At 37.5% G+C, this 20,000-nt stretch overlaps 3 protein-coding genes across 3 annotated transcripts in view; 2 read left to right on the top strand and 1 right to left on the bottom strand.

The window, feature by feature from the left end:
* Positions 1–4,750, top strand: part of LOC137978890 (cyclin-K-like) — a 13,298-nt gene extending 8,548 nt beyond the window's left edge. Inside the window, exons 5-9 of the mRNA XM_068826006.1 lie at positions 156–213; positions 678–844; positions 2,047–2,177; positions 2,919–2,967; positions 3,581–4,750. Coding sequence (XP_068682107.1) covers positions 156–213; positions 678–844; positions 2,047–2,177; positions 2,919–2,967; positions 3,581–4,329 — 1,154 coding nt within the window. The 3' untranslated portion in view covers positions 4,330–4,750. The remainder of the gene's footprint in view (positions 1–155; positions 214–677; positions 845–2,046; positions 2,178–2,918; positions 2,968–3,580) is intronic.
* A 2,281-nt stretch (positions 4,751–7,031) lies between these two features.
* LOC137979337 (coiled-coil domain-containing protein 85C-like) lies at positions 7,032–19,150 on the bottom strand. Its single transcript, XM_068826572.1, has 7 exons — positions 18,490–19,150; positions 18,176–18,291; positions 13,092–13,169; positions 11,761–11,821; positions 9,175–9,227; positions 8,863–9,042; positions 7,032–8,353 (listed from the first exon to the last, which is right to left on the bottom strand). Exons 1-7 carry the CDS (start codon positions 19,019–19,021, stop codon positions 8,258–8,260), a joined length of 1,116 nt encoding a protein of 371 aa, XP_068682673.1. The 5' UTR covers positions 19,022–19,150; the 3' UTR covers positions 7,032–8,257.
* A 403-nt stretch (positions 19,151–19,553) lies between these two features.
* LOC137979453 (atypical kinase COQ8B, mitochondrial-like) overlaps positions 19,554–20,000 on the top strand; it is a 15,977-nt gene continuing 15,530 nt past the window's right edge. Inside the window, exon 1 of the mRNA XM_068826710.1 lies at positions 19,554–20,000. This exon is cut by the window's right edge and continues 116 nt beyond it. Coding sequence (XP_068682811.1) covers positions 19,715–20,000 — 286 coding nt within the window. The 5' untranslated portion in view covers positions 19,554–19,714.

The following is a 20,000-nucleotide window of genomic DNA, read 5'->3' as shown; positions in this document are numbered from 1 at the left end:
TGAATAACAAAATTATGTATTTGATTATAGTAATAATGGTTGTATCTCGTGTAATGTGTATGCTAATTGCCAAGCTGGAAAATTAGTGCTTAGCGTAACTTAGAAGTGTGGCCCGTTAATTCAGTTCATGGTATGGAGCATTTTTTTTTATGCAGGTGACCGCACAAAGATAAACAAGTTGGTTCAGATGGCATGGACATTTTCAAATGACAGGTAACTTAGTCATTACAAGTACTTTTTGCTGACTTACATGTAGATGTGCCACCAGTTATCACTGAGCAAATTTAGTTCACTTGACAAACCGCAAACTGTATTGTGTTAACAAAATGAGTCAGTTAATAAGCTAACCCTCATTCCGTTTTTAAAAAAAGCTATCCCAAAGTTTTAAAATGTTCTCCTGACCAACAGTTTATAGCGAAACTTTGTTTTGCATATAAAGACCCATCAGATTCATTGAGCCAGCACATTCAGCTGCAGAAGCCAGCAGTTACTCTGATATTTAAATTTGGTTGTGGCTTTTACATTGTGAATAACACAGACCTGTGTGACCAGACTTGTTTTTAAAAGTTAGTCCCTGCCAAAACATGTAGCACATTTTGTCTCCAATACTGACACTCACAGTTACTGTATAAGTACTCCACATTATTAGTCAATGTCATATTTATTGGATCCTTTAGTTTGTCCACTACTTTGTCCTTGAGACAAAAACCTGAAGTTATTGCAGTTGCAATGATAGCCCTGGCTGCTAAATTCAATAACCACGACTTACAAGCATCCTCTGCTACACCAGGAAAAACATGGTTTCATTCTTTCACAAAGGGTGTCAAAGAATCTGTGATTGAAGGTACAGTGTACCACTATGTTGCAATGTTCCTTATTATTATAATAGTATTATACAGGCTGTATTTAACAATATGGTTCACAATTTTTTCGTTTGATTTTGGTGTGTGATTAAAAGATCCATAATAAAATAAATCAAAATACATTTGAGATTCACAAGGCAACTTTTTAAAGACCTGTTTCAGTGTGACTCTTGCCATCATAGTCATGCCATTATCAGTTAAATGCAAAGTTGTGTCCTTGACAGTTGTCTATAATTATATTAATTTGATGATTTAATTCCGTTATGTCTCAATGTATAGATGAATGTAAAGAACCCAACTTTGCATAAACCCATTCACTCCTTGGCGACCTAGGACACTGCCAGTTGACGAGTAAAATTGTCTTGTGTTAGACAGTAAAATCTGTTACATGTAAGTCTCACTTCCAGGGGGCCAATGGGTTGAACTGATGATGGCATGAGCCATGCCTGAACATGTCTTTCTAAAGTTGCCTCATTATTCTCAAATTTGTTTTAATACTGTGATTAATATAATAAGATGTATATTTACATAGCTTTGTGGCATTAAATGTCACTTATTCCATGGTTTAACGTATAATAGGTGCGGATATTTTGTGAGTTGCGTAGGAAAAATACGATCAATGAGCAAAATGTCCAGGAGTATTATATTTTAAACCATCAAATAAGAGATTTATTATTCCACTACAAAAAAAGGTGTTATTTGCTTCAATTTTATTTGGTAAGAGTGTTTTGAAAAAATGCATCATCTGTCCTTCAGGGCACATGTGAACGATATAAACAACACAGAAAACCAGTCAAAGATCTTTATTTGATTGGACAAACAAAATGACGAGTGACAAGCCATGACAAGCTAAATTCTCAGGCTTTGGATCTTGTTGAAAACAATTTCTTTCATTGAAAAACTCAGTGTTCCGACTGTATTTGCTCTGTTCCCCAAACCGGTCAAACCGGGACACTACAGTGTATTACCGTCTCATATTTTGCGCGTTCTCTTGCCAAATTAATATGTATCGTAAAATGGCATAATAGTGGAATAATAAAATAAAATAATGTGTTAAAGGGTGGGTGCATTTTCTTAGTCTGTATTATAACTTATATGTAAGGCCGGTGTTACTTCCAGTTAAATTTAATTACTGGCATTAAATTATAGAAAAGCCCTCAGTTGTATAATATGCTTTACATAGATATTTGCGATGAAATGCTGGAACTATATGGTGGTGGAAAAAAGAAGGAAAAGCCTGAAGCCAGTGATGAAGGGAGCTCGTCAAATCATTCAAGTCCTTTGCCAACCTCCAGCCCACCAGCAAAAAAGCGAGTAAGTTGGTTTTACTTTTTTCCCAATGTGAGAGTGGACATTATTCAACAAATCCTGTGATCTGATTATTAATTTTGTTGGAGCATGCAGAATTTTCTCATCTGCCCACTCACAGTGGATGGTATCATTTTGCTTGATGAGTCATTGATTATTAAACATCCCTAACTAAATTGCAATTTTTTAAAAAAGTATTAAATTATTTTTACCTTAATTTATTTTATTATTAGGTTAATAAAGTTTTTTGATGAAGTCTCTTTCTTTCATTGCTCTCCCAAACTTTCTGTACTATCTTTGTACTAGAAGTTGTTCTGTAACCTTAAGCTTGCTACAATGGGAGCCCAAGACTATTCACATTTTTGCAAGCATTTCATACTGCCCTCAAGTGCAATCGGAGACTTTGAGCCTTTTTCCAAATTATACAGACCTCGGGGCTGATGAATAACATATATATAATAATTTATTATTACATACATGTATTATGGTAACATGTACAAGCAGCTTCAAATATCAGTGAGATCATAAGGGAAGATTGAATGACAAAATTTGAATCAGCTTTCTATGAATACTAACCTGGTAATCTTTATGCAAATTTGAAAAATTATTTAAGAAAGAGTTCTGGGCTTACAAGTACTAGCACCTTGTCACCAAATAATGTGTCATTTTTGATGACTAATATTAATTTATCATGGCACATTTTACTTAGCTCATTATCAAACATTGTTTTGCACTTTGAATTTTCAGAAACATGCAAGCACTTCATCAGAAGTCAAATCACAGACAACTACATCAGGTATAATTATAGTTTTTTTTATGCACATAATCTCAAGGAGTCCAAACTTTGCAGCTACATTATTGACTAAAATAAATTTCACATTCTACTAATTCTGTGGAAAAAATTCAGCTTAACAATTCACGATTCCCACTAAATTTTGAAGGATGAATTTTTTTTTTGCCCTCATTTGATTGGGTTGCCTGATTTTTTTGCATACACTTTGTGACAGTGTTTTACTGAAGGTACAAGTAATTGCTGGAAGAAGTTTAATGACACAGTTACAGTTACTTTACCAGTTCATCCATGTGGTAACTCAGTATTGATGTACAACAAAAAACATTTAACCTGCAGCAAAAGTCCATGAAACAAAATAAATATGTACACAGACTGAAACAATGATCATTTGTATTCCGCAGCATACATGTTTATTACTGCTTCATTCTAGCCCCAGCAATACAAATTCTGCTTGTAGCCTGGACAATCAAGACTCTTCTGTATAATTGGATTCTATTTATAGTGTATTACATGTGGTTGAATGTTGACCCAGCTTAACATGGCTTAATTAACACAGTCTTGAACATTACATTAAACAGGCCAGCCCATAGTCTTACTCTGATCTTTCTTTTCAAAGAAACACCACCAGTCACTACACAGTCATCTGCAGAACCACTAAAGCCACTTCCCCCTTTACTGGCATCATCACAAATACAAGTGGAAAATGTCAGTCCAGCACCAGCCCCTGCTACACAACAGCTTCCTGTCCCTGTAACAACGGAACCACCCAAGGTCACGCAAACTGTGCACACTACATTTGTGACTGCCACTCAAACCACGAAACCAACTAGCGACAAGACTGTGGTGTCAGCAACTGTTTCCCAAGCTCCGCTAACAGCATATTCAATAGTTACATCAGCCTATACAATGAATCCTTATCAGCAGACAGTTCAACCGCATGTAGTCACAACTCTAACAACAAATGCATCTTTCCAAGCTTCCTTGAGCACCACAAGCCTTGGTTCTGTACCTTCATTTCATTTACCAACTCAGTTTCAAAATCAGTCCTATTTGCCGCCAGCCCAAGGTTATACCCACTTCCCTCCCCCTGCGGCTTACCCTAATGCTCCTCCACCTCCTCTCCCTCCTGTACCTCCAAGTACCCTTTACCCTCCCCCACCAAGTGGCATCAGTACTCAATCCAATCCAGCAGCATACAGTCTGCCCCCACATCCCCCTATGTCGCTGCCTCCTCCACCCCTTCCCCCATTACATGCTGGTCAGCTACAGCCTTTACCGCAGGTTGGTTCCACTGAGTTCCAATGGCCAAGACAGTTTGGTGTTCCTCCATCACAAACTCAGCAAATGGGAGGTTGGATGAGATAGTGAAGTTTTTATTTACCTGTGATGGGTTAGCACAAGTCCTCCTTCACAACGATAGGGATGTCTCAGATCCTATAAAAGCTGGACCAGTCTTCCCATGTTGTTTTTAGTGTTAAAAAGAGATGATTTCACTGCTTGGTGCATGTGCAGACAGTATTAATGTTTTCAAGAACATTAATTTTCATTCTGACATGTATGAAAACAATCAGATGTGCCTCTAAATATAACAATTGTCAGTAGTTCATAGTTGACCATGTTGTGGTCAAGGTGGTCTTCTAATCACAATCCTTTTGCAACCATTTCTGTTGTTTTATGAACAGATCAGATGCAAATAGATATGTATGTATGTTAACTTTATTTTAACACAGTTAATTCAGCAGTTTCAAAACCTAAGACCTCAGTACATCATATCCTATAAACTAAATCTAATATTTTAAAAATTAAAATAAAAACAAACTAAAACATAAAAACTGCTTTACATAAATGCCATGTGTCTAAGAATAGTACAAGTTGAGCTGTCAACAAAAATCATTCAGAGATTCTGCCTGCCGTAGCTCAGAAGGTAAGCCGTTCCAAAGCACCCCACCGCTACAGCTAAAATGGTTATTACAAAAAAAAATTGGTGGGTGGCATAATGGTTTAAATCTTACATGTTTCTAGAAGCAAAGCTTTGGACAAAGAATCAATTCGATGCTCAAAACGAATTTCAACAATTTCCTTGAAGAGCTGAGTGATACCTCCATTCAGGGTGTTTGCTGATGCAGTATATTCTCTGTGCACCGTTCAACTTCATCGGGTTAAATAAGAAATTAAAAAGTACCGGTACCTTATGCAGGTGCCAAATTTTTCATATGTTTGAGAAACTGTCCCATTTATGATGGTGTTTTTGTTTTTTTTGTTCAGATTATCAGCAGTCTTTTTTAATTATTATCAAACAAAGGGAAGTTATAAGGGTGGGGAATACCCCAGGGTATTCAGAGGTTTTTCTTGAGCCGGGAGAGAGCCGTGAAGAGGACTTGAATCTCGCTTTCATGCAGACACCAGGGTCAGGATCTAACCCTATTCCTGTAAATAGGTAGCAAATGCTTAGACTTAAAGGGACACTTCTTGTTGGATATCTAATTGCAAGCATTTCTGGACATAAGTAGACAACCCTGGAATTGCATTCACATTGGGTTCAACAAGCACTGACAGCTGTCAAAAGGCATTGGCCACTTTTTCCCTAAACTGAAGCAATTAATTTAACCCTTTGATGTCCAAACTGGCCAGACGATTTTACTCGGCAATGGGTTAAAGACAGATTCATGCAAACATAAGACTAAGATTAAGGGAGCATCCACAAAAACTTGTTGGGGGGGGGGGGGGGGGGTGGGGGACTGATGAAAAATTCGCTACTATCTAAAAAATTTGAAGGACCCCTACTTGTTGCATTAAACATTTTCAGGGACCCTCTTTTAGTATTCCTAAAAGTTGAGACACCCCCAACCTACCTCATGGCCACAAACTAATACACAATGCAGAAGGCAGAAGAATGAGTGAAACAAATTAAGGCAAAAACAGAAAAACTCCTACAAAGAGCATAACAGTCTGCTAAGAAAAGCAGGAAAAAGGCAAGGCAACAAAGCCTTTAGAAAGCCAGCTATCTCACTGATACATAGCACAACCTAACAGGCGTTCATGAACAGAAAGATCCCATGGGCCGGGTCAAACCTTTAAAGGCTGAATCACTCGCTTCTACCGGCGACAAGCCTATTGGTTGAGACTAGAATTAAGTTAATGCAAACGTGTGAGGCCAAAAGGTCATGTTCATGTTACTGCGAAGACAGGATTTTCAACAGTTTTGTTAAGTAGTGGACATATTTTTTCCTGAAGGGGGTCTGGCCTGCTGCAGAGAAAATTAGCTCCAAGAAACTAAAAATACATCATCAAGACAAACTATTTTCTTGCAAGAGAAAATATCACACAATAGTATGAAGGCCCAAATCTAAAGTCTCATCTGTAGAACAAAAACCATTGCTAAATGAAATCTGACTGGAAGTGCCTGAAAGAGGCCTCCTTTCAAATAGTTATATACTCGAGAGAGCAAAATTATGACAAAGGAAAAGGAAACCAGACCATGTACAAGGGAATAAAGGGGGCAGTCGGTGGGGAAGTAATACACAAAAATTTGGTTTTATCAAACAAGTTGACCAAGGGCTACCACTCTAAACATCAGCTTTTAAAATCCCACTGCGGTGGTCAATTTTCATTATCAACTCATTTGATAGAACCAGATTTTCATGTACAAGGGAATTATGTTGGCCTGTCAACCCCATTTTAATCTCTTGAATATTATATTTTGTAAAATTGCATTTACATTGGTTAATGACAACTTTGTTTTCATTATTTAAGGTACCCCCCTTAAAAGTGTTTATATTTTTCAAACACCCCCTTTTTTACCTCTAATTTTTTTGGGGGAATCCCCCAATTTCTCTTCAGTTTCCCTCCCCCCCACCCTCCCAGGTTGTTTTGTTCCTTAGGTTAATTCGTTTCCAAACCAGGTCAATTTGGGCCTTGAAGGGTTAAAAAAAACAGAACACTTTCCCCGTAAGAGTAGCTCTTACATATTTACAGGTCAATAGAGAACCTATTTGGGCCACAAATTATCATATTTTACTACAAGATATCATTCTTCTAAAACGTTTTAGCAAGACTGACAACAAATCAATGACAAGTATGATGGTCCAATCACCTTTCTTTTTATTCTACCAAAAAGGCAGGGATATAAACTAAATTATTAACATTTACAAATCATCTCTTTTCAAATCAAATTGATTGATACAATAAAAACGTCTGTAACAGACTGATATTTCCTCCTTAATACCAAAGAAAAGTGAACAAAATGCTGAAATTAAATATTCAATAAATACTTAATTATGGGCTTGTCTATCAAAGATGACAAAGTATAAAATAATATTTCTACAGCTCGGTAAAATTCTACATCAACCTGACAGTTTTGTGAAGAAATACTAGCGTTTGATTTTGTTTTCATGTGCAAACTGCCATAAACTGAAACACTTCAATCTGTACCTTAATAATTTATGCCTCATCAAAGACACCCTGTTGTTCCCAAAAAAAATTCGGTTTTAAACTTCACCTCAAAATATTTAATTTTCTACCCAAACTGCAATAACCCCATGAGAGCATTAATTTGTATAATGTCTTTATGCAAAGATGCTGATTTGTATTAAGTTCATGGTTCTAAAAATTGTACAGGCATGCCAGTCAAATTTTAAGGGAAGGAGGGCCAGGATACAGGGAGATGAATAGGATATTGGTCCACAAACATCATTGAGCATGGCAGACACATCCTGAACTTTGCTGCAAAGAAATAGTCTCTGGTTTACTCCCTTATTTAAAGCATCCTGGAAGGCTTAAAAACAAGTCAATAATTATTTCTATCTAATAGATCACATTTTTTTTCCAATACAAAATTTACTGACAAACTGTGAGTTAACCACATGACATCCAACTCTACTTCAAGACTTCTTACACTGACAAAACCTGCTAAACCTTTGTCCTTGTCAGTTGATTTTAAGACCTCTATTGCTTGATCCCTTCAGATTTTTCCATGGAAAGCTGGCTAAAATCTTACGTGGAACACTGCAAAAAGGTTACAGACTACAATATATAAAATTTTATGTACATCTCACTTAGCCATTCAAATGACATAATCATAATACACAGGGATGAGTTGGGCGGAAGCAGTAATCAAAATGTCCTCGCATGTTGTCAAACCTAGAATAGATTATTCCACTATAATTTTTTTTGAAAATATCATACGAGACACCAAGGTGTACAGCACCTTCGACTCTCGTATTTTGGGCACTTCTTGCCCTTTCATGGGGAATGAGGTGCAGTATTCAAAAATCTTTTTGGCCAGATTTGGTGCTTATAATAAATCTTCAAGAATCTCATCTCCGTTCTCACTGCTATGGGTGTCATTTTGTCTCTGGTCAGGCTGATCAGAAAGCTTTCTCCAAACAACCTGAAACAAATGTTACAACATAAATTAACTTGAGCTTACAAATCAGTATTTCAGTTTGCTTAATACAAAAAAAACACAGAACATAAATGTATTTATTAAGCAACTCGTGGGTTTTTGTTCACACAATAATTCACGGTAATCACTTTTAATCACAATTCCAATGACATTTTGTTTGTTGAAAAGAATCAGTGGTGTCTTTAAGTGCCTTTAATGGATCGCAGGATCACGACAAAAGCCAGTCAAAACCCCAACAAGAGGAAACGTATTACGTTTTAATAACATAATTCAGTAAGTAACCAAACTGGTTTGAACTGGTTACATTTGTCATGCAAAAAATTCAAAAATTCAAAACAGTTCTGCCAATCGCAGAACACTTCTTTGTTTATGAAGGTTGTCATTTAAAAAAAAAAACGAGTAACTGATTCAATTTTCAAAAGTCTGATGCATATTAACATTCTGGCGATACACTTGACCTGGTTTGATGATATTGAGCTAGGTCCAATACTCACATTACACATTTCCTTCAAGACCTCGACTTCATGATCGCCAAGTCTACGCGCAGACTCATCCTCATCGGGGTTAGAGGTATGACCTGGGTTCTCTAGTCGCTCATGTATTTCCAAAACTTTCATAGCTTGTTCCACAGCCTCAGGTGTCATTTTGTTTGGTGAAGGAAAAGGCAGATCGCTCTGAAAGGATAGTGAAGTTCATAATCATAAATTTAGTATGCATTGTTTTAGAAATAATGCTAGTTATTTGTCTTATTGAAAATTTTAATTATTTTCTATACCAGATCTACACAAGCTGTGATACAGCTATACCTGTTTGGGCAGTGTTCTTAATCCATTCCTCAATATTCCAGCATGATTTCCATCTGTAAGGACACAAATGAGACTGTTCAACAGGGACTCCAAAACATTTTCCCTCCTGCATACATTGTAAATGTACCACCATGTATCACATTCACATGAAAGCAACTATTAATCCCATATAATTTTCCATTACAATAATTTATCAACAATGCTATCCATATTTGTCAGACGTTGAAAACAAAGTACTAAATTCTTTCAGATACATGTCACTTTTAGCAGCAAAATGACTCCAGAGTGGTTAAAGCTTTAAGGGGCTCCCTGAAGAATGCTTAAGATGTCGTAGATTAAACCAGTTAAGGCATCTGTCTTACTGTAACCTTAAACACTGTGCACGGCTCCAATGATGGGTCTATGTTTGACCCCACACCAACATTCCTTATTTGTGAGGTCTTTTTTTCAAGGGGCAGCCATGTTCCTGTGCCTCATTTATGTCTCCCTAACTAACACAAAGAAAATTAATGTTGCCATTTTTTTTGGTGTTTTGCTACAGACTCTCTTTATAACCCTCTGGATATTATAGTGAGCTCACATGATGGTCATTGACTCTAGATACTCTCTCTCTCTTTTATCACAGTTATGCCACTAACACCCTTTTTACAATCTACTTTAAAAAAATTCATTAATAATTTATGAGCCTAACAGCCTATCAAAACATCGATAACACGTCACGTGTAATAGCTTTATATCCTGATAAAACACTCCTCGTTTATAGTATTCTTTATATAAAGAATACTAATAAGGCATGGCTCGTTTTTCTTGTATGCTAATATTCGCCTCACAATTTGAACCATTTTTTTGAGTCCAGAGGGACACGCTCTTTGTGGAATGTTTTTTAAGCCGTTCAAAAAACTTGCAGCACGTGTTTTATCAGGTCTAAAAACACTCGGCTACGCCTCATGTTTTTAAACCCCGATAAAACACTGCTGCTCGTTTTTAAACATTACATGTATATGTGTGCACAGAACTATTATAGTTAACCCAATGACTCCTAGGAGTGAAACTTTAATAGATTTTACTCTAACGCTAGACAATTCTACTTGTCAATGGGTGCACGGGTTCAGGAGCCAAATTGTTTTTTGAGAGAGATTCCCTAGGTAACTGTGGTTATCTAAAATCTTGACACGCTCTTTCCACAGTTCAAGTATGCCTTTCATTTACGGTATCCTCACATAGCATGGCAGCAATGCATGTTGTTTTTGTTATGTTAAATTTAGGATAGATTAGACATTCCAAGGGCTTAGTCGCTGACACATAGTATGTCACTAAAATCTGGCAATGCAGAGCTTTCTTAACAATGGCAAGCAATGCCACTGCATTACAAAACACTTCTAATAATAAGAATGCAAGACATTGAAGAAACCCTAACTTAAGACAGTGGCATTGAAAGGGGACATAGTTCTTGAGTGGATGTACTCAAGAGGTTTTTACTGCATGTACTAACAGTAAGTAACAAGAAAAGGGAAAGCCTTAAAAATTCTAGCCTGAACAGGTTTTGAACCCATAACCTCTGCAGTGGTGCAGTTCCACTAATTTGAGCTATCAAACAAGTCATTTTATCCTTCATGTTAGGGAGGCATTGTGGTCTGGTGGTTGGGGCATTGGGTTTGATTGCAGTTGCCTGAGTTCAAATCCCGTTCTGACCTCTGGTTTGGATTTGTTTCCGGTTGTCCTGGGTTCAACTCTTCCACGCTTTGTAAATAGCCAACTGGTTGCCTCCTGCCAGTTGGGGTTCTTAATCATGTTTTTTTAAAGTTTGAATTGTTTCTTTCGGATTGTTAAAAGTGGAGTGCCTGTGAACTACAACAAGTTGCAAAAATAGTGGAGACATTTCGCCTTCTTGGGGCATTATTATTTTACCTATTACCTCTCACACTGCAGCCCCCTCCCTCCCCTGCCCCTCCCTCCCCCCCCCCCCCCAACAGTGTTGCAAGCAAGACAAAAAAATTGTTGCAAACTTAAACAGTCAACATTGAAAGGGGAGATGGGAAGGGAAGTGGGAAAGGTTTAAATTCTAGATACAGCGGGTACTGGAAGCTAGAAAAGGTGTTTTGCAATGAAAGTGTCTCAACAATTTTGCAACTTGTTGTAGCTTTAATAAGTGACAAAATTAGTTGATACATTGTGGTTAATTAATAAACAGTTCTTTCTACGAGGTTAGTGTAAAATAACACAAAAATTTGAATCATGCTCTAAATTACTGAAGACCCTCCACCCCATCCCCCATTCAATGTTGCCTATTTGTACCTAAATATCCAGGGAATCACACGTCTACAACATTATTTGGGGGAAAGGGGGTGAATTGGACTACCTAAGAAGGCCAAAAAAAAAAAAAGACATGCGGCATTGGGGGTAGAAATGGTCAATGTGTCAACAATTTGTTGCCGATTGTTGTTAGCTAAGTCTACTTCCGCTATAAACAAAGCATTTATTTTACATTATCCATCATGTTAATGCCCCATTTGTATCAGTCCAAGAATGTTAGTTATAAAGTCAATGGCCAGTATAATTTTTTGATAAACACAATAAGGAACTTGCTTTTAAGTCCATTGCTTCCAGGAATCCGTGGTGGGGTGTCACTTCTAATGCTCTCTGTATCCTAAGAATTAAACAAAATATCTTAAAAGTGCTGCAATGATAAATCTTACTTCTCATTATTTAGTCCCTTTGATTCTAAGGATGTCAGATGTACCAGTACATGTAACTAACTTTTTAAGTAGGTGCGAAAAGTAGCTATTTATAAACCATGAGTTTTTACATTCTTTCAGATAATTCTAATTGTTATACATCAGACTCACTGCGAAAAATCTGATTGGTCGAGAGCATTCAATCAATTCACAATAGCTTGTGAACTTGACATGATAAATGCAATATCTGCTGCAGATATTGCATTTATCATGTCAAGTTCAATATCTGCCTGGTTACTAAGCCCCTTGGAGTGTTCTCGTCATTGCATTTTTTAACAGATGAATGTCTTCTTTCGCGTATTGTTTAAAAAATGTATCATAAAACAATTATTATTATTGAATTCGGTTTTTGCATGATATCATGAATAATCAAAACCTCGTGTCTGTGTTATCTGCCTCAGCCTTCGGCTTCGGCAGATAACACAGACCTCGGTTTTGGTAAGTCATGATATCATGCTCAACCTCATCCAATAATTGTTTAAGATATGGTACATGACAAATCAAGCGAACTGACTTTGCAATCACCACAGATACCCTTGCTTGGTTCCTTTACATTCCCTACTGGAACACTTAATCCAAAACGTATCTGGAACACTGATATATTTTATGTAAAGACACTTTTCAAGTTAGGATAATAGGGAGCTTTAGCAACGATGACCAAAACAGCAATGAGAACGTCATCTCAAAACATAAATTCTCATTATTGTAATCACCTCACGACTATTCCAAGTCTTTTAATATGACAAAGGTGTGGCAATTCCTCAGGAATGAAATCATTATGAGCGGCACTTAATTTAGGGGAGAAAATTAAAATTTATCCTCAAGTGCTGACGTTCTTCATAAAACAACAAATTAGCTACCGGTATTTCACGTTGTTTTGCTGACGATGGCAAAGAAATGAACAAAACTGAAGCATGTGCAGAGCGTGCAAAGCTATTTTTTTTGCCCACTAAATATGCAAATTTGTGACGTTCTCATTGCCGTCGCTGTTGTCTTTGCTAAAGCTCTCTAATGGCAGCTTTGTGCAGTGCTTCTCTACTTGGCAACTCCAACATAATTACTTTAACAAATTTCATACCACAATAGCAAAAACTGGTCGCTAGAACCCTCAACAGGAGAGGTCCAAGATGTACACACACTACACACTGTATTGTTGAAATGGTCTAATTTCCTGATACTTACAGTTTCAATGTCCCCAGGAAAGGTGAATGAAACCCTTTTCTTTGTAACATCAGTTTTTTGAGTAGAAGCCAGACTTTCCTTTCACGAGATAATAAAAACAAGCCATTGAGATTTAATACGCTCAGTCAAAAACCTCATGTGATCTATTAGAATCTTTATTATGTACATTATGTTCAAAAATAATGGTATTGTGAGGATGTCAAAACATGCTCACAAGACGACAAATGATTGGTCAATTATCCTACTAAATCTCCATAACAACAAAAAATTTAGATTTACTAAGGGAGACTGAGTAGAGGCCTAAGATTAACTCTGATCAAGAGGCCATTTTTTTCGGCCGCTTACGGCCGGTTTAGGTAATTCAGGGGTCATCGCGAGCAGCCGGTTACGATCAGTTTATTTTGAGTGGTTTAAAATAATTATGAAAAGAGTCCCAGACAAAAAACTTATTTGTTAATGCAGTAATTTTTTTAATATTTTATTTTGCTTTATTTTTATCTGCATTTTTCAATTTCAAGTGACCTTGTCCCCAAGCTTTATTCGTTGATGTTGTTGCTTTTGTGTTTGCCTGTCATCCTTATATTTATGCCTCCCCGAATCAACTTTTTTCCTTTATTGGAAAATAATTCTCCATTCTGCCTTGTGGCAAGATTAACTTTCTAATTATTTTCTAGGGGGCTGCCATTGTACCTTAACTTAAATTCTATCACTTTTATGGTTCTGCATTTACGTGTGGTGCAAATAAACTCTTTTCTTGTTGTTTGTTGTCAGTAATCACTACAATAAATTGTAAGACATTCAGGTTTGTCGGAATAAGTCAGATGAATATTTGAAAGATATTTTTGTTGCAGTTTGGATAGACAAGCAAAGGAGTTTATTCACACATATACATATCAATATAAATATAATGTAACTGTACACCGCAAATAGCATAGCTAATCTAGGCGGTGCAGAGTTAAGATATATACAACTTAATACTAAATATGGGAAAAACACTTACATATCTGCTAGGAAGATATAAGGAATAATTTATCAGCAAGATTATAGACATCAACATAAACCCCCTCATGCACTAAGAACTGCAACAATTTAGTCTGAAGGTGTTTTTTGAATAATTGCTTTCAAATTGGTTTTGATTTTAACAACTCAGGGATTGTGTTCCAGTCATGTTTGTTAATTATATCTAATGGTAAAACATTCATTGCATAATTCTTAATAAATCTTGAATTACAGTTGTTATTAAATTAAATACTTTATAATTTGTTAAGTAAGCAAAAATAGCTTATTAAAAATTAATAATCAATTCATGGGTTGATCGGGGGACCAACTTTGAGGACTGGGCACGGGAGGTGGCCTTAGCCCAAAGGGCTCCTTAACTTTCTCATCCGAGACCACAGCCTTGCACAACTGTAACTGCAACTCTTGCATGGAAATTACTGTTTCATTAAAATTTGCATTTAATGTCTGTTCCTCACGTTTTATGTTAAACATGCAAGCTACTAGATAAGAGCAAACGCTGACTCAAGTGCTGTTAATGAGGGAGCACTGCCTTGCGTTGGATAAGCCTGTGCAACTTGGTGTGATTGTGTGACAAAGGAACACTCGCATATCTTGCCAGCACTGCAAACTGAATTCAAAACAACACATGCTGAATCGAACAAGAGTATTGTTTAGCAGGTGATATTCAAAAGGCAAGGCAGCCCACAAACTTAAGGGAAGTTGCTCAACACTGCCACACAGGAGTGACTCAAAAATTTGAGTGCAAATAACAAGGCCCCACCCAACCTCAACTCCAAATTAACCCATTGACCCCTGGAAGTGAGACATAATACATTTTACTCCGTCTAACGCCAATAGATTTAACTCTAACGCAAGACGATTTAACTCGTCACTGGGGGGGGGGGGGAGGGGAGGCTCAGTAATCAATGAGTTAAAGGGAGGGAGAGAAAAATTTATTGTCATCTACAATAATATATTGAGTGCTAACTGCACTGAACAACAGAAGAGAAAGTGACCAATAAACAGTTTCATAGCTGAGCTCAGGCACGCGAAGTGCGCCAATTGAACAGTCCACGGGTAAGAGTTTTTAAGAAATCTATCCATGCAAGAAATCCGTCTGCCCGTACAGACTGTCGTGGTGGAGGTGGGGAGGCAGGGGAGCCTCTGGGGACAGGAGTGTTCCGGCAATTTTCCTTGGCGGGAAATCAAGTGGCAGCGTTGCATTTGGCAACCTGCATTTTTCTTGTGGGAAATCACAATAGTGACAAGCAACGGGATAAAGAGCAGGAAAGAGTGCGAGAGAAGAGGCAACTAAATTTGAGAAATTTAAGCAATAAAAGCCTCCACAGAAGCTGAGTAAGGAAAAGAGAAATTTTTTTATGAAAATCACCGTAATGCTGAGAGAAATGGAGAGAGAGACAAAACACTTGCATACAACAGTTAACTTTCAGGTAATGTTTTCCTTCTCAATATGTGCCTCGCTGCCTCACATATTTTGTAAAACTTGCTAAAAAATGAAGATGGCCTGAAAACATTTGCAATTCCGCGTCGACAGAGATTCTGACATATTTCAACAATCACATTTCCAGGCTTTTGTGTGAAATGGATGTCCAGTCGTGAGTTTCTCTGTTTGACTGTGAAATTGCAGTTGAGTAAGCGAATTTAATACGCTTTAGGTTGACTTTTTAATTAGTAAGATTTTTATTTGCTGTTGTTTTAAACTAAAGAGAGAGTGAGTAAAGATCGTCAGTCAAACAGAAAAGGTCGTCAAGAGATTACTGTTATTGTTTGCAATGCTTGTTTGTTTACTGTTAATGTCACTGTTCCTTGGTATCAACATAGTTGGCTTTTAACGCATAATGTAAGGCGCAATAGAACGAGACAACAGACGTATTGGCGTTTTTTGAGGGGAACACTGCCTTGCGACTGGTTAGCCTATGCGACTTCCGGATTGCGTGATATAGAAACAACCTCACTTATCTCCCCAGCACTACGAGCTGATTGGTAAAGAGCACGTGCTGGATCGGACAAGAGTATTGGTAGCGAGCAATGTACAAAGGCAAACGAGCCAACAAGCTTGGGGGAAGTTGCTGCGCAGACTTAACCGCACCTCGCAGGAGTGACCCAGTTTTAATGAAGGCAGGGCGATAAACCCAACCCATCTCCAAAGGGAGGGAGGGAGGGGAAAAACTTTAACAAATGCCAACGGCTAGTTGTTTTACTGTAGAAGACAAAACTGCCAAGTGAACCTTGGACGGCTAACTGAGGCTTTTATAGCTAGACTCTGTCTATTAAAGTAGCCAGTTGTACAGCTTCTTCTATGAGCAGGTAGGTATTACACGTGCTCTTTAACAGTTATGAATGAGGCCTTAACAGATTTGGCCAATGCAAGTGTACGTTATAAACTGATATCTAGGAACAAAGTCACTGTGTCCTCATTTTATTTACAACAAAACCATTGATTTTATGACCTTGAACGACCGACTACAAAGAACGCGAAGATAACTAACGCGACATGAATAGCCCCTTTTAGTATGGTCACGTTCCATTAACCGTATTTTACTGATGGGGCAGTAAAATCTCATCTGTCAGCTCAGAAGTGTTTGAATCTGTTTGATCGCTGTAAACTGTATACAGTAATGATGATTAATTTTGTACTTTATTCAGGAGGATAATAATTATGTTTCCAGGTTTCTGGGGTTCAAAAGGGGAGCTCTGCTTTTAGCAAGCTTAGTGTTACACATGACATTTCTTGGCCATGAATAGTGCCTTGAAAAAAAAGCACCAATCAATGCTCTGGATCGTAATAACCTGTGAGCAACAACAAAGCCATAAAGTTCTAAGCTCGAATAAATGAATTCTTGGTGCTTGCTTACCTTGGAAACATGAATGCACAATCAATTGAAAGCAGGGTTGCCTCACAGATACATGTAGTGTCACAATCCATTCACTACACACTGTACATTTTACTTGTGTGACAGCAAAAACTGCCCTAAATTCTGAATGCTTTAAAACCAATCAGTTTCCCTCTTGACAACATTTGATGCAATAACTTTCCATATGAGGTCATATGATATATGAGCTGATAACCAAGATTGATTGAACCATTTAGAAAGCTAGAAATGCAATATCTGAGGTCAAAATTTTAATAAAACCCAATACTTTAAACGATGATGCCATTCATATCCAGCCATGTTTCCAGTGATTCTTGCCATTAAAATAACTGGAAGACTGAAAAAAAGCAATATCCTCTTTTGCGTGAGCTTTCCGGCATAATGCCCTTCATTTGCTGCATTTAGGATTCTGACACTCAAGATCCCCGTGTTCATTAGACGTTGCTAAACATTTAATGCGATTCTGGTAGATTAATATTTCTAAGCGTGGAGGTAAACATTCCACGCGATTTCGCCTTTTGTTGACATTAGCAATGCGCCTGCAAAAATTATTACAATTAAACACGAGAGGTGGAACGTACGCATGAAGACTATTACTAACCCAATCCAACACAACTGTGCGCAACAAAGCTCAATGGGGCGTTCAAAAGACTTAAGAGGCATATAAAAATCTTTTGTCGCGTTTATTAACTTCAATGGCCCACACAGAGTTTCATTCGCGAAATTTTTCAGTTTGTCCAAATACAATAAAAAAGACACCTCTCAATCTTTACAAACTTAAGTGACCTTGGATTGTCTTGACGCTCGGAATACAATTGCAATATCTGATCTGATAGAAAAAACTAGTCTCGTTTGTATAAATGTTTGTCCGACGATAGGTTCAAGTGCTTTCGCTAATTCTCACGGGAAATTCATGTTTCGGGTGATTAGCCATTAATCGCTTTGATTCACACGTTGTTTATGAATTGTTGTGTGGTAAAATCGAAACAGGGGTTCCGACTTACATTTGGAAGCCCCTTTCCATTTCGAGAACGATTCTTAAGACATTTAAATCGCTTAGGACCTTAATCAAAAACGTACACATATCATCGGATGTATCAGGTGCAAAACGTTCATCAACATTTCTGCTCAGATGATATGTGTTGTTCTCAAAAGTTAAATAAGTACCAATCGAAGTCCACAACAGCTTACCTTTCCGGGAAATGAATGTTCGTTACTTCTTCCGACATGAATGTTGGTCAGTCTTGCTTCCAACCTCTGAGAATGCGAATTTCTTTCATGATCACCGTTTTCTCCTGAGATTTGTCCTGTACAAATAACGGGTACTCATCTCGTATCTTTTTTTTCAACACACGTAAAGAATGACAATTTTTAAGCGTGAAGAAAGGAAGATGTGAAAGATTCTTGCATGTTGACAATTTATGAAGGCCTGACTATTGGACAAGCCTTTCAATAATATACGTAAGGAAGCGTAAAATAAACAGAAAAACATTCTCAATTAATACCTGAAATGTTTTGTGCGGATTGAGATAAATTCTCGACGCTCCCAATGCGCTGTGAACATTTACTGCAAAACGTCCTATGCTCCATAGCTACTGATTCACGCTGTCGATCAAGGTATAGACAAAGCTCCTTAAGCTCAGCATTATCCCTCGACAGATCCATTTGCTTCTCCTCTAAAACCTTTAACTTTTCTTGGTAGGTAGCGACCTCATTGCGCATTACAGAAGCTGTGTACCGTCCGAATCTTTGCCACTCGCGCGCAAGTTTTCGACACTTCTGCCTGTCGTCATCCAGATAACAAGTCAAATCCCGAAGCTCTTGAAGATCTGCTTGTAGCTTTTGATTCACGTCTTTCAGCAAACGAATCTCCTCAAGATGCACTTGCATTCTTTTGTTGAACTCTTTCATTATGTTACCCTGATCTGTCATTACTTTCAGTCTATCTGCCTCACATTGTTTAACTTTTTCGACCATCTTCTCGTACTCGGCTCGCGAGACAAAGTTGTTATTTTTCTGTCTCTCCGGCGCACTCATAACAAAATTTTTCTACTTATCGGAGTAATTTGCCCTTCATTATCTGAAGAAAGTACCTGAGAAAGAAAAAGAATTACATCTTAAAGCGCTTTCGACCATTACATGTATTAATTTTCATATAAGAGCATTGAAGAATGAAGTGAGGTCATTTTTGTAATAGCCAATCAGAATGCAGACTGAAGACCCCTCTCTGCCATTTGCGACCTCAAGGTAATATCGAACCAATTATTCGCTGCGTTGCGTTTAAAATAACAAAGGACGAAAATATCACGAAATGTTTTCATTCTGGACGTTTTGTAGTCCTTATCTGAATGTAAACATTCTGTACTTAAGAAATGCATTATCTCCCACTTGTGAGTTTCATCGCAGGTTTTCAAGAAAACGTTCAAATCAATGTACATGGGAGTCGATCAAACCCTGGAAAAAGAGATTGTCTTGTTATTGTTTATATACATTTTCTTGAGTATTTCGTGTCGCCAGTGACATGAGTACACTATAAATGGTATTACAAAACGTAATACCTACAACAGCTGACCGCTTATTAACGCAGGAACAAAAAAGGGAATATTTTTACATCTTTTCCACGACTTTTCAGACTTTTCATGAATTTGAAAGACAGTTTTTATATTTCAGGAGCCTCTTTATCCTTTTTTCTCTGATCATTAGGTGCATCGCACCTTCGCAGAACAAAATATGATAAAAGAGGGTCATTTACGTGTATGGAAGAAACTAATAATATGTACACCCAATCGGGTTAACGCCAAACAAGCCAGTTCTTCGACGACTTTAAGGCCTTGTACATTTCTTTCCAGTACATTGTCAGGATTAGATACTTCACGGACAGAATGTCGTGGAAATGTTCCAGAAAGCCTGGAAATTCGGTCAAGAATGTTACGATCAAGCGCAAGTTGTTCACACTCACACAATTGTAAAGCACGTTGCTTGTTTACAAGCTCTGCTAGCCATGCGGTCGTGCATA

Source organism: Montipora foliosa, chromosome 12, assembly GCF_036669935.1.
Source record: "Montipora foliosa isolate CH-2021 chromosome 12, ASM3666993v2, whole genome shotgun sequence".
Taxonomy (NCBI): Eukaryota; Metazoa; Cnidaria; class Anthozoa; order Scleractinia; family Acroporidae; genus Montipora; species Montipora foliosa.
This window is presented reverse-complemented; position numbering and strand designations above follow the sequence as displayed.

Bases quoted from the DNA above. Each gene is read 5' to 3' on its own strand.
- LOC137979337 (XM_068826572.1), bottom strand. From the start codon at position 19,021: ATGAGTGCGCCGGAGAGACAGAAAAATAACAACTTTGTCTCGCGAGCC. The intron at 18,292-18,489 runs GTATTAATTGAG...TTATTTGTACAG, and splicing joins ATCCGCACAAAACATTTCAG to GACAAATCTCAGGAGAAAAC. The intron at 13,170-18,175 runs GTAAGCTGTTGT...ATCTCGTGAAAG, and splicing joins AACATTCATTTCCCGGAAAG to GAAAGTCTGGCTTCTACTCA.